The sequence below is a fragment of the Fusarium venenatum genome (genome assembly GCF_020744135.1).
Source record: "Fusarium venenatum strain MPI-CAGE-CH-0201 chromosome Unknown EDB82scaffold_3, whole genome shotgun sequence".
Classification (NCBI taxonomy): domain Eukaryota; kingdom Fungi; phylum Ascomycota; class Sordariomycetes; order Hypocreales; family Nectriaceae; genus Fusarium; species Fusarium venenatum.
This window is the reverse complement of record NW_027072131.1, coordinates 3,473,652-3,496,109: the sequence shown is the minus strand read 5'-3', so window position 1 is coordinate 3,496,109 and position 22,458 is coordinate 3,473,652. Positions and strand designations below refer to the sequence as shown.

The 22,458-nt window shown below is 47.7% G+C and overlaps 7 protein-coding genes and 1 non-coding gene across 8 annotated transcripts; 5 read left to right on the top strand and 3 right to left on the bottom strand.

The window, feature by feature from the left end:
* The first annotated feature begins 5,629 nt into the window (after positions 1–5,629).
* EDB82DRAFT_506344 (uncharacterized protein) lies at positions 5,630–6,945 on the top strand. The gene is made up of 2 exons (XM_025727412.2): positions 5,630–6,179; positions 6,229–6,945. Exons 1-2 carry the CDS (start codon positions 5,784–5,786, stop codon positions 6,598–6,600), a joined length of 768 nt encoding a protein of 255 aa, XP_025581881.2. The 5' UTR covers positions 5,630–5,783; the 3' UTR covers positions 6,601–6,945.
* A 73-nt stretch (positions 6,946–7,018) lies between these two features.
* Positions 7,019–7,141, top strand: EDB82DRAFT_t223. Its single transcript has one exon. It is a non-coding gene; the product is annotated as a tRNA-Leu (tRNA).
* A 2,045-nt stretch (positions 7,142–9,186) lies between these two features.
* EDB82DRAFT_526903 (uncharacterized protein) lies at positions 9,187–9,903 on the top strand (the record flags this gene model as incomplete). The annotated part of the gene is made up of 2 exons (XM_025727409.2): positions 9,187–9,427; positions 9,485–9,903. The coding sequence occupies 2 exons, from the start codon at positions 9,187–9,189 to the stop codon at positions 9,901–9,903; spliced, it is 660 nt and encodes a 219-aa protein (XP_025581879.2).
* A 933-nt stretch (positions 9,904–10,836) lies between these two features.
* Positions 10,837–13,659, bottom strand: EDB82DRAFT_546762 (uncharacterized protein; the record flags this gene model as incomplete). Its single annotated transcript, XM_065609472.1, has 2 exons — positions 10,837–11,111; positions 11,202–13,659. 2 exons carry the CDS (start codon positions 13,657–13,659, stop codon positions 10,837–10,839), a joined length of 2,733 nt encoding a protein of 910 aa, XP_065463970.1.
* A 97-nt stretch (positions 13,660–13,756) lies between these two features.
* Positions 13,757–14,599, bottom strand: EDB82DRAFT_240236 (uncharacterized protein). Its single transcript, XM_065607293.1, has one exon. The coding sequence runs from the start codon at positions 14,371–14,373 to the stop codon at positions 13,855–13,857; it is 519 nt and encodes a 172-aa protein (XP_065463969.1). The 5' UTR covers positions 14,374–14,599; the 3' UTR covers positions 13,757–13,854.
* Positions 14,600–16,373: 1,774 nt separating this feature from the next.
* On the bottom strand, positions 16,374–17,048 carry EDB82DRAFT_477544 (uncharacterized protein; the record flags this gene model as incomplete). Its single annotated transcript, XM_065608091.1, has 3 exons — positions 16,374–16,494; positions 16,717–16,820; positions 16,902–17,048. 3 exons carry the CDS (start codon positions 17,046–17,048, stop codon positions 16,374–16,376), a joined length of 372 nt encoding a protein of 123 aa, XP_065463968.1.
* Positions 17,049–19,844: 2,796 nt separating this feature from the next.
* On the top strand, positions 19,845–20,321 carry EDB82DRAFT_526901 (uncharacterized protein; the record flags this gene model as incomplete). Its single annotated transcript, XM_025727407.1, has 3 exons — positions 19,845–19,917; positions 19,976–20,121; positions 20,181–20,321. 3 exons carry the CDS (start codon positions 19,845–19,847, stop codon positions 20,319–20,321), a joined length of 360 nt encoding a protein of 119 aa, XP_025581877.1.
* A 1,004-nt stretch (positions 20,322–21,325) lies between these two features.
* EDB82DRAFT_477542 (uncharacterized protein) lies at positions 21,326–22,458 on the top strand (the record flags this gene model as incomplete). The annotated part of the gene is made up of 2 exons (XM_025727406.2): positions 21,326–21,747; positions 21,801–22,458. 2 exons carry the CDS (start codon positions 21,326–21,328, stop codon positions 22,456–22,458), a joined length of 1,080 nt encoding a protein of 359 aa, XP_025581876.2.

Genomic DNA, 22,458 nt, shown 5'->3' with positions numbered 1-22,458 from the left:
TAAGTACAACTCTGTATACAGGGGAGATTTGCATATATCAATATCAGAACACAACTCAGAGCTATCAGCGCCAGAAATCTCAATGGTAGAGCATACGTGCGAAAGCCTACGGGTGCAAGTGATGAGATCATAGCCAACTGATAGGCACCTTGAGGCCTTTCTGCATTTTTTCTTCAAGCTGAAAAACTTGCTATCTTTCGCAACCAACGCGCAATAAATCCGCAATGGTTAAGACCCCTGAAGAGTCTAAATAGAACTCGCTTGAACTTACTTTATACGGATTAGATCCAAAGGTAAACCGGCAATTGCTTAATGGTGCGGACCTGAATTAGACGGATGTGCCGCGGACGGCAAATGTCGATCTTCGGTTCGGGGACTAGAGCCCCAAGTCCGGAATTAACACTCCGTTAAAGACAACCGGGTATATCTGTCCTTGAAGCAGGGCTACGCTTGAAACGATCAAATTCCAATTCTAGAAAGGTATTCGAGATGAGTACATCAAACCTATGCAGATCATGATTCGAAGCGACATCATCATCGGCACTGATGAACAGACGGATTTTATAGGTAGAGTCATTACTTCAACATGTCGTACGACAGCCGGCATTCAACGGTGTGCTGTACATGTATATTAACGCACGCCCAGCCGCGGAATAAACCACAAGCGCGCGAAAGTCACTCCGTTTTCCAGATTGGTTATTACTGGATCTTTGGTTGGGACGTACTAGATTCCCCACGTACCAATAATGGGCTAAGTTGATATTAGACGGATTTCCGGTTTGGTCTTCAAATTGAGGGTTGTTTCTGTCGAAATTGGAGCACATCGATATCCCAGGAGTCTGGGCGCTGATACGAAACCTTCGCTTTTTCCATTGCCGTTACACAAGGCGCTGAATATAGATTTCTTGGGATGTGGATACGACTGCAGGGTAGTATGCCGATAATATTCGGTCATTGCCCTTTCTGTCAGGAGCAGGGTTTTCCTACGGAGATTCGTGGATATGCCATGCTTGTGGGTATGTAACTAAGGCTCTGCTGTTGCTTGGTACTGTACCCTAGATATCCGACAGGATAGGTACTCATGCAGCCGAAACCGCGGAAACATATCTCATTCCTCCAAAGTTCTCAGCATCAGACCATAATCCTACGCTAGGGGAGGCTCCAGGGGCTGGCCCACAGTCATTCAGAGAGGAAGGTGAGATGAGCAGCATCCTATGACTTAGCGTTCAAGCCAGTTCGTCCCCTAAAGGAGATCAGTTTTTGTTTTCGAATAGTCAATACTGAGAAAACACTGAAGAGAATGCATCAATCAACACGGTTAACTTTTGGTCCATGCACACGAGTCAACTGCCGTCAACCAGGCTTCTCGAAAAGAAAACTCGGAATCCTATACATACAGGATAATAACGCCTTGTATTGGCCTGCCGAATTGTTATCCGAATTGAGACAATTCATACGACTGTCTAAAAGCAGGGACACTGCTGACACCCAATGCAAATCTTGATTGGAGGACAAAGTGAATACCATATGTACTTCGATCCTTCAGTTGGGCACTTTGAGCCTAATAATATAAGTGAGGGTAATTCCAGCTAGGGGGTGCACTGACAACCAGGAAGCAGTCATGGCAGTTTGTCGTTTCCTGGGTGTATCTCTCTTTTGACCAATTATACATGATTCGGAGCTATACCGAGTTTTGACAAGGGATCGCGGCTCAAGAGCGATATGCGCTCGTTGTATTGCAAAAATCGTTTACGTCTTCCCCGCTGTCACTCGTGATCTCATCCCTGGTTCGGAGATTGATGGCCTTAAATCTTTCTTGATTCGGTTATCCCTTCAAAACAGAGGTTGCCGTACCTGGTTTAAGCCGCTCAGTAGTCACTTATTGACTGGACATGATTGTTCTGAATCAGCAACGCGAATTGAAATTCAGAGACACAGTTGTTACTCTGATTTGTTTTGCTCAACAACCTGCTGGGCCTCTGTGTCTGCAGCTGTGACAATAACTTCAACAACACCACGGAAGTACGGATACATCTTTAGAGTTTACTAGAACTGAAAGCTCTGTCGATCAACAACTATGACCCTGGATTACGGGCTTCTAGCTTGTCATCGTCCATGAGTGAGGCTTTACTCAACAACCAAGCCAGCGATGAATCCAAGCATAGACGCACATGTGATAGCATGCTCTATCCTGGATCATTTACGACAGATTCAAGTCTAGCGCCGGCTCTTTCACCCGATCTGGATCAGCGACAAAGTACCGGCGTCCTAATACAACGACGGCCCACGGTCTTCCAGACCCTCCATACGTTATCCACTATTAAATGGGTCGCAATTTTTTGTTCTTTCTCTATCTCTGACGGTCATTTTGATTCCCCTAAGGCTGGCTGAGTCATTGGCAGTCGTGTTTGGATATGCGCATTGACTCGGCGAATGTTCGTCGGCACATCGCTCAACTTACACACACGGCATTATCTAGCAGGCTAGGCCTAGCGTTGGGAAGAAAAAGAGGAAGAAACAAGTTGGAGATCCGAGGTTGATGCATATCAATCCCGTGTTGTAGCGGCCCTCGGCTGGGGGCAAAACATTGACAAGCAGGCGGGCGCACCTCTATAGTATTTACAGCCCTTTTAACATGCCTCGCTGGCCTAGTAAGACGCAATATCACTCTGACACGGCCGAGAATGACGCCGGGGAGTGCAGGTTATCCAGCTCTCGGCCCCGGTTATGATCTCACTGTTAGAATACCTATCCTGGGGTCTTGGCTACATCGTACCTACTGCGATGGTGATACTCACTGGATCTTCCAACAGGCTTGAGTGACGGTTCGATGTTGACTGCACTGCTATGGTGATATGGGATTGATCAGCGCAAAAGAGATGGCAACCAGTTTAGTTTCCATCTCAAAACATTGAAACCCTTATGCGGCTCGCCCGGGAGATATTTCCGCTCTTCCTGCATCTTTGATGATGTTAAGCGAGCGACAAGGTTTTTGGAACGTCTGGGGTCGGGCGGCCGAAATCACGTACAATACGTAAAGCTGGGTCAGGTACCGTATGTATGTACCGAAGAGAGATCTGTGGCGCAGGTGTGTACGCTCTGAGACAAAGTGATGAATGACACTGACTCTTTGTCTCAGCTACCGACAAAGCCACAAGGACTGGACTGTCAAAAGCATTGAGGTGCCGGGCCCAAGACCTTAACTATCTTAGTGTGTTTCCGTGCGCGCGCTACTCGGCATTTCGTGAAAGTCCGCAACGTCGGGTAACTGTATCCAAGATGAACAACAGGTAGAGCAGATCAGAGCAGAGCAGAGCAGAGAGTAACTACCGTAATAGCAACAATGAAGCAGACAAGAAAGAGGCTTGTTCGAGTCAGCCCGCCTGGAGTCTGACCGAACCCTGTCTGTGCCATTCTGACAGCGAGCGGAGCTCCGACGCTGTGTCTTGTGCAACATTAACACAAATACGGAGTACAACATAACATTACGCTTGACTTCTTGGCACAAGTCGCTAACTGGTGCTGCCACTGTCGATTGTTATGTCGTTGGTTGTTAATGTCTCATTGCACCTCAGCAGCTCGGGAAACCTTTTCCATATCTTTTGTACAGTGTCAGTATAGACAGAATTGCTGTCAGAGAACTGTACTGGAATCCTTCACCAAACGGATCATCGCTGGTTTGACGGTATACGGTTCAGCCCCACCGGCACTTTCTCACACCAAACCTATTGTTGCTGTGATTCCGACGTTCTGGATCCTGGCAATGCAATAGATATATACCCTGCATACGGGCCACAACCGCGGTCACCCAACTGTTGAAACCGGTAATACGGTATCAGACGAGAGAAGGCCGGCCTACGAACAGGTATCCCAAACTGTCAACAAGAGGCATGTGGCGAGAAACCTCGCCTCAATTAATAGTTGTCAAGGTAAGGCGTCCCTGGAACCTGGATTGGAAACGGGAATGAGGACCAGCTAGCCTACCACTTGGACAAAACCCAGTTCTTGTTAGCCACAACCGCTCAGGGGAGGGGGTAGCATCATTGCTAATATGATATCTTTGTTGGTGAGAAGATGATGATGAGGTGACATTGACAATGCCAGAACAGAGACCTACGAGGAACCTCTAGCACATGCCAATGCAACAGTGTCATGCTATGTAAGTCTTCGTGAATTCTGACTGACTGCCTGGTTGCAGGGATTGTTGGGATGTAGGTTAGGTGAGTTGGGGTTTGTGTTTATGTTCCCCTGTGCTTTTCTCCTTGTTGAATTCCGGAGACGAGATTAGGTTGATGCAAGATGGCAATACGTGCTTGATTTATAGGTTGTCTAGAGGTTTTTTGTACCAGTAAAGTCTTAACTGATCCTTGTTATAAGCTGGTGATAGGAGTATTTGTGCTTGAGTTACTGGGCCTTTCAGTTCATACGTTATTTATGATGTGTTAAAGAATTACCCATTTACACTAACTCTTGATTTTGATAGAAGATTCTTGAATTATTATTTATCATTTCGTATGGAGTTTTTATCGTGCTATATATACTTGAGTGAATGATAAAAGAGTGTGAAGGTATGCCCCTGACCATGTCACTAGACAATCGACTGGACTGCCATGTATCAAACGCCCCTATCTAAGAATTAAACATAAACTCAAAACCCATAGAGATGATAAAGGCAGACACCGGGAATTTGCAAGTTGATCCAGTGTTCATGTGCTGAAGCCGTTCTGCTGCTCACTACGGTACCCCCTGAGGAGACTGGATAGAGAAGTAGCCTAGAGACGAAACTCAATCAGTTACCAACACAGCCAGAAAGCATTTCAGCAAGCATTCGATTGATCGCGACGGATTTAGCTTCATAAGAATCTCGTTCTTCTTTGCAAGTCTGTAGCGACTGATGGTTATGAGACCCAGCGTCACAACGGTCGGAGGACTTCGGGCGGGTGACTGGTTTTACGTCTCAGGGCATAGGCCATGTAGTCTCTCGAGTAACCATCAAGAGTCTTAGGAGGCACTTAGGAGTAGTTTAACCAAAGTAGGAGAGGGCCAAGCACCGGTTGTCACTTGGCTTGACATCTAGTCTAGGAATGAAGGACATTCGAGGTCACTCAATGATTTCTCACCCACACTTCCTTGTCTCAAGATACTGTTACTTAAGTAAGTTATATGATATTATCTACATGATTTTACTATAATTTGGGTCTAAATTGACATAAAACTTGACGTGGGACAATGAATCTTCTTCGTTCATGATGCAATAGAACTTAGCAACGTCAAACCGACCGCCACTCTGTGCCTTACCTGGCGGATTCAGCAATACACATGGTGTTTTTTTTTTTTTTTTTTTTTTTTTTTTTTTTTTTAGCACAATGGCGATTGATCTGAAGTATTGAAGGGATTGAGTGTTTGTCTATATACTTGATGTTAACTTACATACCTATGTAGAGATAGGTATAAGTGACAAGTCGGACTGTTTATTGTAATACTGGAGTCCGATTCTCTTTGCCCAGCTCACGTCATTTATTTCAATCCAAAGCGTATGGAGTTGCCATTCAACGCGGGTGAAATCGCACGCGCTGGAATAAAGTCGTACGAGTTTCTGCAACTCGATAACCAACAACACAATTAATTGGCCAAGGGAGAATGGATCAGATGACGGGTTCTACGCGGGGTATAAACTGGATGAGTATAAGTCTGAACTCATTGGCAGTGTTGTATTCCACTGAGTATAAGTATATTTGTCATTGCATTTACATAGCCCATCTTCCCAACCTTTTGCAATCAGCATGACAACTCAACTCACTACTCTCACCAAGTTCTTCCGCGATGTTCCACCTCGAAACCAACTCATTCTAATCGCAGTAACAAGTGCCGTCCTCGGTATCCCAGTATTGCGCATTGCCGTCGAGGACTATCGTGGTTATATCGCTCTCGGGCCTGGTGGGCCGCCTCACAATGTTATCGGATGGTTTGGACAGATTCTGCTGAAACCGTTCAAGAAAGAACCTTTTCACACAAGTTGCTACGATGAGAAATCGTTCCAAAAGGCAGGTCCTAACGGGAATGTTGCCTTCTTAAAGGAGGAGGATGTTCCTATTCGAAAAGTACCAAGACCAACAATTGGAAGTTGGACAGCGCCGAGTCGACAGTTGACGGATCTTGCGAGTAAAGATATAATTGAAGTATGTAATTCAATTAAACTATATACGATGGGTTATCTGACAATCACAGCGCTTTCAATCCTTCCTCTCCTCACTCGCGTCAGAGTCACCTTCCAAGCTCAAAATCGCAACATCTGTCGTCGAGCGGCACGGCCAGGCTCTCTTTGTAGCGTCAGAGAACCCAACTCACCCTGTTGCGAAGAGTATGTATGGAGAAATTGGACACATGCATGGTAGCGACGGCTCGATGCATCTCAACTTGGCACCTCGGGATGCCAAGTTGGTGCTGGAGAAGGGTTGGGGCCAACGACATCCTCTGGGTGGTACTATTTTGTACTTGGGAGATGTTATGGTTTATGCTCCCAGGAATGAGGAGGAGCTTGAGGTTGTCAAGAAGATTACAAGGGCAGCTGCTAAGTTTATGCTTGGAGAAGAGTCTTGATACAAGATGAAGCAATTTGGGTATAAGGGTTTATGGTGTAATTTGAGAGGTTGCATTTATTGTTGGCACATACTTTTAAGTAGAGTACACAGGCCATTTAGAACATGTATACTTATTAAAGACCTTGTGTCATTTGAATGGTGAGTGACGAGTGCGCAATCACTTGGATATCTCCAAGTTGATGGTGCTGGCATTTGATTGACGCTTCTCAATAAAGAGGCAGCGGCAGGGTAGAGAGAAAAATATTCTGGCTTTTTATCAAATTGCCAACAAAAATAATACTAGTTAAATACAATTCAGTTGGGTCAGCTGTCCCTGTCGAGGTTATCAGGTCGCCCATCACCTCATGCCATAGGGTAGGTGAGTTTTGCGAGCCCTATATAGATTCAAATTTGTGCACTTTTGTCACCAACAAGAAAGCAGCTTGGCGCAGTGGAAGCGCGGTACGTTTAAACAACTACTCTTCAAAATATCAAATGACTAACATGTCACAGCCGGGCTCATAACCCGGAGGTCACTGGATCGAAACCAGTAGCTGCTATGGTTACAATTTTTTTGCGGTTCTTTTCACTTTTTATCAGTTATCTATTCACAGAGTGTGGAGGCTCATATACCCTAACCAAAAGACTGTTTGCCACCACAGAAAGCAGCTTGGCGCAGTGGAAGCGCGGTAAGTTACTCTACACATTTAACGAATGGTTAGATTCAATATTCTAACTCTTCATAGCCGGGCTCATAACCCGGAGGTCACTGGATCGAAACCAGTAGCTGCTACGTTATAATTTTTTTTTGCATCTTTCTATTCTATTTTTGCTATTGGACTAAAGATATCGTGAGCATGGGCGAGCTTCCACCGAAGCAGTGAATACAGAGACATGTGATTAGAACGGATCATACTTAATTCAGCCTATTACTATTTTTTGCTTCCTACAATATGGGGCCATGTCTTGTCGTTCAAGGTCATGTCCAACATACTCTCATGATTTGTTGAATAACCGTCCAAGCACGCAAAACTCCTCATCAGCTTACGAGTATTTCTTCAACGGCTCATATCGTGCAGATACCCGTGCTCGCTAACTAGTTCTTCATGCCAGAGAGCTAATTTGGAAAAGGCAGAATAAACTCGCCTAACTCATGGCCTGCCCGTTGTTCTTAGCATCCCAAGATCATGAAGTGGTAGGACACTTATATATGCAACACCTCGCTTGTGGGTATCATTTAGGAAGCCCTCCAGGATATAGATTAAACGTGGCACTAAACAAGTGATCGTTGCAAGGTTTTTGTTTCTACGCATAATACCACTTTCTTAAAGTAACCATATAAGCTCTGGCGGTGTAAGGTTGAAGCTGTTTCTTTCGGCAAAAGGGACCGGTTTGTTTGTCAAAACGATCGTGCTCCTTTTTTCTACAACGTGGGCCACAGTGGGACGGACGGGTCGGGACGGTTAAGAAGGTTAAGGAAAAGAGGTTCCATATTGGCTTTCTCAGCCCTACGGGTCAACGTATTGAAACGTTGAGATAGCAACGAGACCCAGGCTAGGCTAATGGAAAATTCTTCATAGACGACGAATAACGAATGCTGATGTGGCAAGTTGAGTCATGGATATTCCATGTAAATTGGGCTTTTGGATGGAGATTGGTCATTGAAGAGTTACAGAAAGTTGTGTGTAACTGGGCATCAATGAATGAAAAGTTTTATATAAGTGGTTCTGCATAGGGATAGAGCATGTAAACGAGAGTCTAGAGTTTGGCCTAGACTCTTGACGTATTGCTGATTATATCTCGACTTACACAAGGATTCTTCAGTCTTTTCTTTTTCTTGTCAACAATGTAAATAAGCTCATTCACATCATCAAGCTCGTCAACTATACTGAACCGTGCTGTTTCAAGCGAGTCGCATATCTCGCCATCATCCTTTCCGAGTGTCCACCATCAAAATAACCCCTGTCAGTTCTCATTTTCAGTTCATGCTTTCAAGAGCCGCCAGATGCGCATACATACGCATGCACATGCACCGAATAGGGATCAACATTCAGGGGCGAACCACATCTTTTCTTTTCTCTTCTGCAGCCCAACAGAATCAAAAGACTCTAATAGAGACTAGTCTAGAGAGTTAGAAACAAACATCAAGGAACAAGGATCCCCGCGCGTTAGGGCCAAAGGACAGGACATTCAAAGTGCAAGTGGAGAGAATACCCTTGGAACCAGCCACTCGAATTACGGTGAGCGACTCTGCTACTGCAAGACTTGCAGTTCCGCGTGTTCCCCTTCCTCCACTTTCACTTCTGTACCTTCAATTCCATAGGCTCGATACGGCAAGACAATTGCTGGGTACTGTATCAAATCACTCTATACAGCAGTAGCTCACTTTCTGACTTGCATCTGCAATTGTTCGCATATCGCCCTTGACTCGTTTTGTTTTATTCTCCATCTTCTTTCTCGATTTTCCATTTCCTCACACTCAACAATTAACACTCAGAAATCAATCAATTAACGACGTCTCAATTAAATACCAACCAACGTCTCTTGCAAATGCGCACATATCAATAAGTATACCTAATAAAGAAAAAGGACACACACTTTCAATATGGGCTTCCTTGATTGGAACGACGGTGCCTCTGTCCTGTCAACCCGAACTTCATCTCGTCGCCACAAGTCTTCTCGCTCTCACAAGAAGCGCTCAAGATCAAACTCGAGCGAGCGCGGACGCGGCTTCGCAGAGTCCATCTTTGGTGGCGGCGACCGTTATGGGAAGCACAATGCCTCTCGCGCTTCCTTCTTTGGACTCGGAGGCGGCAACAGTAGCCGCTCCAGCTTCTTTGGAAACAGTATGTTCTTCCACTGGTAAATGCGTTGAGTTACTAACCAGCCTGGCTACTCACTAGATCGCTCCTCTTACTACAAACGCTCCCCTCGTCAGGGCTTCGTTCAAAAGACCTACAAGCAGCTCAAGCGTCTCCTCCGCGATCTGGTTCACTGGGCCAAGCGCCACCCCTGGAAGGTCTTTTTCATGGTCATCATGCCCCTCGTCACCGGCGGAGCTCTGACTGCTCTCCTCGCTCGCTTCGGCTTGCGCATCCCACCCGCCATTGAGCGCATGCTCGGCGTAGCCTCCAAGGCTGCTACGGGCGACTCGTCCGGTCTTGTGGGCGAAGCTGTTCGCATGGCCAGTGGTTTTGGCGGCAACACTTCTGTTCGCGTGGAGCGCGATACGCACTCATTCAGCAGTGGAGGAGGAGGAGGAGGAGGTGGTGGCGACTCATGGGGTGGTGGTCTTGCTGATATGGCCAGAAAGTGGATGTGATGTGCCTTCTTTTTAAGCGAGCGAAACGAGATGGCGCCGTTGCTTCGGACTGAACTGGATCGGACAGGTACGGCATATTGACTGACATAATTTGACGAGACACGTTTTGGGTTATCGGCTCCAGGCGTTCCAGGAACCATATTCTTTTTATTTCTTCTACTTGGGAGGATTGTTGTGCCCACATTGCCGTTTCTACTTATTTGGTCATGATTTCACATAGATACACTACATACATGCCAGCATTCTTGAATAAACTCACGACTTAATGACCCCTGATACTTGCAAGGTCTCTGTGCCTGTCCAAAGAATGTGATCGTCCACACCAGCATTCTTTAACATCTTCTAATTAGGGTTACACCTTACGAATTTTGTGACCTCGCCTTGAAGAATTTCAGCACTATGTTCATTACTAGTTCTGTCCATTTCTTACCAACCTCCGCAATATACCAAGCTACTTCTCAAATCCCACTGCTTCCATTTGTTGGCGGCGGCACCAAGAATGCCAGCCAGAAGCATATTCCCCCTTCTTCTATCGGGAGTCTAAGCTACCCCTTGACCCGACTCAACCAGAGATGTGTTGACTCGGGAGCAACGTGGGCCCATCCCAGATACCAATAATAATCATGCAATCATTAACCTCTGCGCCCGTACCCATCCATAATCCAAAATTCTGATAAATCAATCGATCCAAGGCTTTTTTTCTTAATTGTGAGTGTTTGTACCCTGTTTGTTGATCGATGTAGTTGTTGTTAAGTTTGTCATTACTCGGTGCAATAATGGCAGATAATGTAATTGCCCAGCCGCCAAGATTCTGTTACTCGGTAACCAATGCCAGAAAATAAATATTGTACACATGCTCGCGTGCAAATGCAGCGACGCAGTCATAGAACGCCAACGCTTGTAGAGTGTCTTCGAGTCGGATCTCCCTCATCATTATTTAGTATCGTTTTCTTTCTCCTTGATGGGTTCCTTCTCCTTGGTGGGCTTCCAGAACTGCATCATGCGGCCCAGCTTCTTTGTTCGGCTACTCTTTGTCTTCTTGTTCTCGTCGCTATCCAGTGTGACTTCCATCGACAGCTTGCTCCGTTCACCGTGAGAGCTGCTGATGAGACGGCTGAGACTAGCCAGACTTGATCTTCGACGTCCAAAGGCAGACGACACAGATACAGGGCGAGGCTCTCGAAGCGTGGGTTGTGATTGACGCTGGCCTGGGAGAAACATACTTTCTCGCGTCATCGTAGAGTTGCTCGATGTCAGTGAAGGAATATCATAATCCACTGAAACGCGAACCTCGGGACCAGGCTCTCCCATCAGTAGCAGAGACCGAAAGTTGTTCTCATCAGCTACCGACGAGGGAGCTGTCGAGATTCGCTGCACATCGACGGACATGGGTGACCTCGGCGACGGGAACGAGGACGAGTAGCTGATGGCGTAAGGACTATTTGGTACGTTGGCTGGCGCTGGAAGGTGCAACGGGCTGACTTCCCCAGGAGAAAGGTCGTTGTGGGCAGAGAACCGTTTGAGTGACGAGTGAGCCGAGTCAGCAGTGTCGCATCGTTCCGCAGGCATGAATGGCGAACGAAATATTACGCTTGGAAACTCCTCAGCGATGACACTTTCGTGGAGAGATGACCTTGAGCGTTCGCCTCGGACCGTGCTGCCAGATACTTGATCTTTGTCGCTCAGACTGGAAGTAGTTCGTTTCATGCTGTGTACTGATAGCTTGTCCTGGGAACTACGGAGAGGATCCCGAACAGCACCAGCCGGAGGCGTAACGTCACTGTCGGAGTCAGTCTCTTCTTCCGAGGAGTCATCTGTTGTTCCAGATCTAGCATTATCGTCATCGTCCTCCTCGTCTTCTTCAAACACATCAGCCATAGTGGAACTGCTGTTATAACGGTGCATACCAGCACGGCCGGGGTCAAAAGGAGGCAGATCAGGAGCAGATTCTGCACGGCGGTGATAGTGCATTCCAGGACCGCTGAAGCCCTTCATACCCTGTGCACTGTGAAGTCGTCGCTTTCCAGCGCCGCCAGCTGCTCGCTGGGCGGCCTCCCACTCAAGGTTGAGAGGCAATGGTGTGTTGAAAGGACCTAGAGCTGCGTCCAAATCAATCATGGGATATGCTGATTCATCTACTGATCGCTTCGGTACCGCATCTTCCTGAGGAGGATCGGGAGACTCCGTGACTGTGAGTGTAGGAGTTGATATCTGCAATAGCTCTGGCTCTCCATACATCTGATCCTCGCCCTCGTATCGGGCAACAGTGGGAGCTGGGGGAGTTGGGGTACAACCACCTTCTGACTTAGAGCGCTTGTTGTGAGACTTGGGCTTTCGTGGCAGAATAGCGCCAGCCCACCCTTTGACCTTCTTTTTCTTCTTCTTACTCTTTTTGCTGCTTTTGGGCTTGGTTGGCGTCGCATCAAGGATTTCGGTAGTGACGTCAAATCTATTACTGGATGCAGGCGCTATCTTTGTCAATAAGTCAAGTGAGCCAGCGCTCTGCGGTCGTGCCTTGCCGGGAGATGTGTTGCCACTCGAGTGCTCCCTAGCAAAGAACGACCACCGCTTTCTGGTCGGGCTGGGTTCAGGATCTTCCGCCTTGGGAGCATCGGCGAAATTGAGCAGTGTAGGAATCGAGTTTCGGCGCTTTGGTGAGCAGGCTGCGTTGGCCAAATCGTGAGTATTTTCAAGTACAGCACCTGCTGTGCTTGGCCGGGAATCTGATATCTCGCGAGTTGGTGTTTGAGATAACGGTGATGGACTATCACGGCCGCTAGGCGAGTTCGCTGATATGATAGATGAAATACTGCCAGATAAAGAATGTCCAGGTCGCGCTGTTATAGTACTAGATGTCTCGTTGGATACCAGAGACAATGGTCGTGGTATGAACTCGAGTGTGTCGGAGAATCCAACGCGAGCTTTAGGGTTCTTGGGACTACTGTCAGGCGAAGATTTTGCGACCGGCTCTGTAATCTGTTTCGAAGCCTCCGGTTGGGGTACTGGTGCAGGATCAGGCGTAATTTGTTCGTCGAGTTTAAGAGGTCCTTGGTTGTTTGGTTGCTCATAGTCAGTCGGGCTTGTCGGCGCACTATTTCCACGGCCGGCAGAATCGAAAACAGGTGGTTGGAGGATAGGTAGATCATTTGTCGAGATGGCGCCTGAAATTCCTCTTCGGTGACCTCTCCTCGGTGGGGGTTGAAAGGTTGGCGACACAAGTCCACTCTCGGACTTTGTTGGACTGGTGCTCATAATGGCAATTGAATTGCCCTCACGAAGACGGCCTCCGACAAATTCGCTACCGCCTCTCCGATGCCCATGGCCGCCGGGTCTCTGTTGTGACGCACCATTCCTGGGGGAATGAGGAGAAATGGGAGGAGTCAAGAGAAAGTTGTTCTCGCGGTCTGGGGAAAGCATTGCACCAGGATTGAAGCTAAAATCTGGCAATGCTGACCGAGCATGCCTCTCCGCATTTTCAGCGGAAAACCCAAAACTGAAGTTGGGGGTCTCGATAGCCGACATGGGACGACGTCCTGACGCTCTTGAAAAGGATGAAGGTGCAGATGCTGAGCCGGGCGGTTGAGCTGGAAAGACGAATGGAGGGTTTGGAGGCGGTTCATCAGCTTGGGCGTTGCAGTCGAGTGACTGAGATCCATTTAGTGATTTCATCGAAGCAGCAAATCGGTCGGCGGAGCTGTCGAATGCTGGACCAGAAGATGGGCCTGATAGCCGCTCGGGGCCAAATGCGGTTGCCATCTTCCCCTCAGCCGCGCAGCGGCAATCGAAGCGATGGACAACGGTGGGTGAATTAATAGTTCATAGGACAGGCGGGTATTCGTTCCGGGACCGCCAGACTCGCTTGATTGTTCGATTCGAGCGGTTGAATAGCAATAATACGTTGACGGCTTCGAAGAGATTGTCGCGTCTGAGACGTCACAGGCAACGATCAGTCTAAAGATCTTGAAATGAGACGAAACTGGCAAGAGGCAAATATGTCGGCCTCGAAAAACAAATTGCTACAACGTGCGATGATGCTGGGCAACGGACCGGATAGAAGTGGCAGCAACGGGCTTGAAAATTTTCGAGATGAATCGCAGAGAATTGGCAGATAGGACGAACAACTCGAATGGTGAGTGTAAAACTAAGTAAGATATGTAACGTATAGAAAAAGGAGTGGACGGACAAGACCAGCGCAACTCTGCAAAAAAACAAGAGAGCAACTGGAATCGCACCAAGAAAGAGGAGGTCGGGAAAAGGAAGAACAAGATTCTTCGCTCGCAAAAGGCGGCGTTGTTGTTGAAGTGAGGCCGGAGAGTTGAAGAAGAGAAGACGGGACGGGACGGGGGAGAAACGCGATTTCGTGATCAAGCGAAAGGCAGTGGAGTCTAAAGAGAGGGAAAGCCAACTGGACTTGTGTTCAGCCACGTCTAGCAAGTGCAAGTGCAAGGGGTCCACTGTGATAGAGTACATCGAGGCAGGTACCGCTGCAACCAACACGGAGGCAGGCAGACCGCCGGAAATGGCGAAGGAGGACCTGCATCTCTAGTACCTTGACACTTCCTTCCAAGTTTGGTCAGGCCCCAGGTCCTGGCCCCCCTTGGTCCTAAATCTTTAGGTTGGGTTAGCTCCTTGTAACTAATCCCTAGCCCTTACTGGAGTTGGATCCCCTAGTCCAGGTACCTGGCCGGGACAATCTGACTGACCTGTCTACTAGCCAGAGACATGGACGAAGACTTAATCAAGGGGCGCCACTTCGGAGACTCTAGTTAACATCCTGCGGTGTGTGATGTTGTTATTGTGCTCTGTTGTGTTCTGCCAAGGTTGGAGTGGATGCCAATGGATGGCTGTTCATGAATCGAGGAATCAGTGTGGCCCAATACAGAAGCCGCAGAACCCCAATGGGGATATATTTGATGAACCATGCTTCTTTTTGATAACAGATACGATCCGGTGTGTTGCATTGAAACTGTAGGTACAGAGTATCCAGGTCAGAAACATTCAGTTGAACGACAGGTGAGAGAATAACTCGGACAGCCCCTACATTGTTTGTCCCTCTTCTTCCCTTCACTTCCATCCATCATGAATTCCCTTCTCCAGTATGTTGTAGGTAGCTGGAGCCAGGGGCGGCCGGGCCTCCTCCACCCCGCTTGGCGGTGGGTCTATCCCCAAGCATGAAAGGCCCGCACTGTGTTGTCCTTTGCTGGGGCAAATTGCATCGAGGCGGTCATTCTCGCTACTGACTTCTTCACTGGTTGACGATAATCACAGCGTGAATTACCATGTTATGCTGCTGAAAGCTATCAATTAATTCCATTCTGTTAATCATGCCAATATGACAAGAACATGGATTGGCCGGGCATCAAAGTTCATTCCAAGAGATGAACAAACGCTCTGAGTCCTCACCTAATCTTACTGAAACATGACAGCAATACCATCGTGGAGATTGATCTTCACTGACAACCGTTACACACACAATCTGTTCATGGCGGTCACCATTTCATGACAGGTACTGTCAATATCGGCACATGATACTCCATGCCTGCCCACATCTGCACTGTGACCTCGCAGGTTAACACATCCCTGCCTGGTCTTTTGTTCTCCCAGCACTATGCACCACAAGTAGAGTGCCCGCGAACGCTCTCGAAGTGCTGCTCTGCTTAGGCGTGCTAGGCCTCTGCTATTCGGTAGTGTTTCTGCGCCAGCAAACGAACCAGGCCACGACGGGAATGCAAGCGAACAACCAGGAGCAAGTGACATTAAGCGCAAATCCTAAGTCTATTAGAAGACCAAACGACAACTTCACCTGATTGGTGAAATATTGTACTCACATACTTCCTACTATTGAAGATCATCTATTCTTCGTCAGCCGCTTTTGCTAGGATGGTGACCTCCAGGGAGAGCGGGGGAGGCGAACGAGAAGTGGAGGAGAGTAACGGTTACAGCGGGCGGCACGATGTCTTGCTTGGTGGCCGCGACAATCCAACGGCCTTGGCGGTTGCGCAGATAGCTCAAAATCAAGTACAGGAAGTCTTGGCTCACGGCCGGTCACCGTAAACTTCTTGCCATATCATAATGGCGTATCTTATTGATCCAACAACTTTGAAAGCTCTTGCGCTGGTCTTCGCATAATGGTTCGTCGAGAATACTGAGATCCTAGTCAATTGACGATCGGATAAGTTGCAATGAGTATTGCTACTGGGTGGTCAGCGCCAGGTACGGATTCGGATAACAACCACCTGACGACTGTTGGTATACAAACAACAATGCAGGACACCGAGTCAGCTTCACGCATAAAAAGAAGTGTCTCTCGTTTGAGCTGACGGAACACCCGCACAGAAGCATACAGTCGACTAGGCAAAAGCAAATTTTTCTCTTTCATATTGAGAGAAAAGTCTATCCTGATAAGCGGATTTATTGGGCGCCATCGGCTTGAGGATTATTGCAAGATATCAGCTTTGTGCACACCATTCTCATAGTTTCCCAGCTTGAAGCGGGTTTTGCAGCCCATACGCAAATGTCCCTCGATCTCGTGTAAGTTGAAAGCCAATCATATCCACCAAGAGACCGGTGGGCTGCTGTAGCAGGCAGCCACTAAGATAACAGACAGATCGATCTTCAGAAAGGGGGGTCTGGATCAGCAACGGTAACCCAAAACACCACATCAAAAACTAGCAAGTTAAAAAGATACGATAGTTCCCGCATATGGCAACCATGGTCTTCAGATGGCGATATCGCCGGGCTTTCAGCCAAATGGACAGGCATTGTTGAAAACAAAACAAGTTTATCTCTCGAAATCGATATCTAGCTACCTACCTACGTACGGATTTGCGTGCTGCACTGTGCTCCTCTGGCCACTCCCTCACGAGTACAGTCGAGACATGGCTGCATGATGAATCGGGGCTAGAACCAGTCTTCAACTGCTATGCAAGAGTCTAGAGTATACAACACCGTACCATGATCTATGTGCACAGTATGGTACAGCATTCTCGCAGTAATACTTTGCTTTTGCAAGCTTTGCTGGGGTTGGTCAGGTCTTCTACCATTTCTTTCTGAGATCTGTCCAGGATAAATTGGCCCGTCTTGACCAAGAGACAAATTACGAGGTAGGCCACGCACAACAAAGCAAACCCCAGACTAGTCTCCATGATCTATCGACCAGGCCTTGAAGATTACGTACCGCCCTGGTCTTTTGTCACAGCGCTCTGCTAGCAAGGCTAGAAGCGTCCGGTTTTAGATATGGGTCATCAATGACACTTTAAACAGTCATTGAATAGACGAGAGAATCGTTTTGCTAGATAACAAGGCAAAATGATGTGTTTGTTTTGCTTTCTGCGTCTTTATCACGCCGTGGTAAATCCTACTCGTTATAGCCCTCCCTCGCTCAACGTGTCATTCGCTACGCACGGGGTCAGGAACAGCCGCAAGTCCCCTTGTTTGTTCCCACCCTGGTACACGTACCTGAAAGTCTTGCCTTGATTTGGTTATCAAAAACATGGCAGTTGATGACGGATGCAATTGAGGCTTGGGCTTTCTTTGATCTAGATTCACAGGGCGCTTGTGAAAACACATTGCCTTGTTCGTCCGGGGAGTGAGATTCACCAAGGCAACGGTATCAGTCTATGTGCTCTCATTGGCTCTTGGCTTACATTGCTTTTCAATAAACAAGATGTCAGACATTGTAACGGGATGAACATGGACCCAACTTTATCACGGTTCGTTCCAATAGATCATAACCGGATATGGACAAATACCATGATCGAGATTGCAGACAGCGCTCCCTATGCTATAATAACAGTGGCATTATTTACCGGTGTTTAATTGCAGCGACAAAACAATGTCCCAAGAGCCTACGCAGTATTCAAGAACAGATTGATCAATTATCAGCGCTTAACAGGCAGATCTACAACAATATCCGACGGCACCCACAAACAATGCACAGACAGAACTCATGGTAAGGCGCTTGGCGCATCGGAAATTTAACCAAACATGGTATAAAGCGTACGGCTGTCTGAACTCTCAACTTCTAAAATAAGCAGGCCCTGGCAGTTGCGCAAAGAACAAGACGGCTACATCTGTTTGATCTGCGGTTGTCGTGACAATTGTGTGTTGGCAAACAAACTACAGCGTCAATTGCATGATACCTCAACTTTTCCAAGCTGCACGCATGTAATGCCTGCATTACTAGTGTCACTCGTACCGGTCAACAACTCGTGTATTCCTTTTTCCCATCCCTCTTGTCTCACCAAAACTCAGTGGTTCATGGCCAGTCTCTCCCATGGGGCCTGGTCCACCAGCTAAGCCACCATCAACAGGGATTCTCCTTCTTTCAAGTTCCCCTGTCCATCTCGTCATGCTCCACAGAGTACTTACTCTTACGGACCACCAATTTCACAATCATGAAAAAAGGGCTGGCGAGATCGCATCTCAGGTCAGCCTGCCACTACTCAGCTCGTCCGCGAATAGCCTCGCGGGACCGTTGAGGTGAAATGAAGGCTTTGTTCTCCGTGCATGAGCAATCTCGCCAATTATCTCAACAGAAAAACATGCAATGCCATTTGACACGCGGTCATTCCTATTATTATCATGACCGCTATAAGCCAATTTGCCCAGCTAATTACGATTTCCTTTCCATTCCGTCATGAACTCCATCTCCCTGCGTTGCGGTGAAGGAGGCCTCGGGGCAATACTGACAGATATTTGCTACTAGGCTCCCATCCCAAAGAAAAACATCGTATGTATACTGTATTGATGGGGCTAAGAAATACCGTACCCGGATTTAGCACACGCTGGTTCATCGTCATTTCGTGGACGGACCGGGCTTTGATCTTGGTTATGGGTCCTGTGGCATGTCATTCATCTCGAGGTAGGATTCGGCCGCCATACCGAAGTAACAAGGCCTAATCTGGTTTGCAAACCCGCATTAGACATGTTCCACTACGACATTGTCATGATATTTACGACGAGTCGAACGACTCAATGCTTATAAGCGCGTTTATAGACGTTCATGCTGACCTTAGCAAAGCCATTATCTATGACTAGGGCTTGTCTCTCTACACATGGCAACTGGATTGGATATCTCTCTATTGTCCAATGTCTCTACACATTGATGCATGATAATTTGCACTCTGAAATCCGCAAATGACGGTAATTAACCAGACATGAAAACACGTACACCAGTTGCTGGCTTCTCGTCAGTGATAGGCTCTTGACAATTCTGCCTCGGCCAGGTTATCTCCCTTGATGCATATGTGCTATACTTGGATAGGCCCTTATGATCTATACGTAAACGAACTCGCAGTTCCTGCAATACGAATTGCACTTAATCCTGCTCCAATCACATCACTTGATCAGCGTATCGGCCCTTAGCCTCCATGCCTTAAACTCAAAGCCACGTTAAGATCCCGCAAGTTAGGAAGCCCAGTCACTTCACGAGGGATAAAAATGGAAGGACGGATGGATTTGAGGCTTACCAGTTCGCAGCTGAAGATTTAGCCAATAGCGTATAACTCTCCCTAGACCGAAAGCCAAGTGGGACGAGAGGGAAAATTATTGAAGAAATCGTCAGCTCCAACAACCAAGGCATGTCAACTATAGGGTGTTGACGGGTCAAAGGAAAGCCGAAGCCCTCAGGTATTAGAGACTCCATTTGAAGGGGCCAGCAGTCTCCAGGTAATGAAACAGAAGCACGAAGCGACGCAACAAGATCTACCCCTTAGTATGTGCCTACCCCTTACTTAAAGTGTGGGGGTAATCCCATCTGGACCCTGGATTTTAGCCACACTTGATGGAGGTGCACAGCCACATAGTTTATCTAATCACTCACCGCCCAAAAGATAATGCCCCGCTGCAACTTTTTTTGACTGGCAGAAAATTTGGTGAAGGCGCGTGAAGATCGCTGAAACGACACGCCTCATTATCAAGAAAAAACAATCATCAACACAATGTCTGATAAGGAAAACACGAACCTGACCCCCGCTCCGGCGGCCGAGAAGAACTTGGGCATGCGCAAGAATGGTGCGACTATTGTCCGGCGTTATGCGCGACAAAATTTCACAAGCTAACCATCCTACAGGCAAGCAATGGCATGCTCCCAAGAAGGCTTTCCGACCTACTGCTGGTCTGAGATCTTATGAGAAGCGATCGCAAGAGCGGGCGCAGATGGTGCAGGTCAAGGCCAAGGAAAAGGAGATGAAGGAAGAGAAGGAGGAAGAGCGACAAGTAAGCAAAAAATATTCTGTTTGTCTGCATATAGAACCGTGATCTAACCGCAGAAACAGCGCAAGGTCCAGGCCATTAAGGAAAAGCGAGCCAAGAAGGAGGAGAAGGAGAGATATGAGAAGATGGCCGAGAAGATGCACAAGAAGCGAGTCGAGCGACTAAAGCGCAAGGAGAAGCGCAACAAGCTGATCAACTCTTAAACGGGACAATGCGATCTTCCGGGCTGGGCTGGTTGGGTGATGGGATCGAGGGGGAAAATACACACATAATACCGACAGCATTATGATTTTTACGATGCGGCATACCTCAGACTACAACTTGCAACGAAAAGTATAGGTTAGGGACCTTGGAAGCAGCAAAATATACCTCGGCGTTGGAATATGCAACTAGTATGAATACTAAGCAGAAGATGAGCCATTACATTGGGACTGACTAGCCTAAGACCAATTGCATGTGCTTTCGTTTGCAATCTGAGCGTGCTCTTATTGTTGATCAGAACTTGGTTCAATCTCGGCTACTGCAACTCGAAGTAGAGGCCTCCGTTCCGAACCCATCTGTCACAGTGAACAAGCTTAAGGTTGACTGCTGGTTTCAGAGTAGGAGGATGTGTAAACGGAATCGGAATGTCATGATTAACGCAGTTTTCTTTGGTTATGTTGCAAGCTTTTGTTAGCTTTGTGAACAGGTAATGAACTTATCAGCTAACATTGTGAAGTAATCATGATACCACATGAGGTGTCACAGGTGGTAGAGTATGTTGAAACGTTTCAGTAATATCAACACAGTAGCTCGTATCTACCTATACAATTCTATCTTTAGTGTCTATAAAAAAACGTATTCGGGTGCTGATATCGAGCTCGACCTTGTGTGGAGATGGTATCCTCTATCTCTCTCTGTGCGGTAATGACATGTGAAACTACCGGCCTATGGATCCACTAAACCATCTCCGAACTTAGCCATTCGACGATCGCCTGATGTAACCACGCAAACAAAGTCAGGAAATCAACTGCTAGAAGCCCTCTTTTTTTTTGGCCTGGGAAACCCACCCATGCGTCACAGGGTCCAGGCATACCCAGGCGTAGACTTTTTCCATAATCGACTGACTGCCGCTGTTGCTGCAAGCAAGAACGAATCGGGATCAGCCACACGGCAACCCAATCCAACCCAACCCAGCTTTGACAAATAACGCTCCTTTACTCACGCCATGGCCTCCGCAGGCCTTACGAGTCCCAGAGACTCTGTCAACTCCGTCTCAAGCATACGCTCAGGCAGTCGTCATCAGCTTAAGCGATCCATTACCGAGCTCGCGTCGCCTGTTAAGCTCAACCGTAGAAAGGAGAAGGAACGCGATCGATATAACGAGGACCGCGCTTCGCATGCACACCATATCTCTATCTCTCATCCTCTATCTCCGAATTCGCTATACCAGGGCAGAGCATCAGTAGACATCATGCCGCGATCGGAAGGCGTAACGCCTTATATGAGCCCCGACCAGAGTCGGAGGCCGAGCTTGATGTTGTCGAGGGAAGAAGAGAATAAGGTTATTAGTGTTCCTGCGCAGGTGGAAACGAAGGCGAGCAAAGAGAAGATCCAGACAGAGAAGGTCAAGACATCCTTGCAGATCGAGTAAGATACCGTCCACTTTTTCGCATATCGTGTCATCGCTGACCTATCTACAGGGGCTTGAAGCAGTCACTGGTCGAACTAGGCACTTTCTCTACATCAACGGCACGACGGCTCGACGAGACATACTATGCCGTGCTTGAAAAGATGACCGCCCTCCAATCGACCGTTTCCGCGTTAAAGGAATTGGCCGAGGAATCTCAGAGCATACATGGAAACTTTGAGAAAGATGCCTGCGAGATTGAAAACGACATCACGTCGCAGATCGCGGCGATGGGGCAGTTCAAAGAGCATCAGGAGAACATCGAATCACTCACAACTCGTGTTCAGGACGGTCGCGCAAGGATTCGTGCTCTGAGTGATCGAGTGGATATTGTCCGAGAGCAAGTCGAGCTCTGGGAACGTCATGACAAGGAATCACAGGATAAGACGCGGCTGAGGCTGAGGGCCATAATGATCTGCATCACAGCTGTGTTCTTGGCAGTCGTTATTTTGTTCTTTGGCGCGCACTATGTATCGCTAAACAGCGCGGGATCGGGTAGGTCAGGCACGCCTCGACTTGCGGAGTCTCTCATCGAGTCGCATAAAGAAGCAGGACACACAGCACTACCTCGCCAGCGACATGAGAGAGGCGAGTCTCCTTATTTGAAGAGAAAGCCGGCGCATACGCCGAAGCATAGAGGCGATGAGCTTCATGCTTTTGATGAGCTTTGA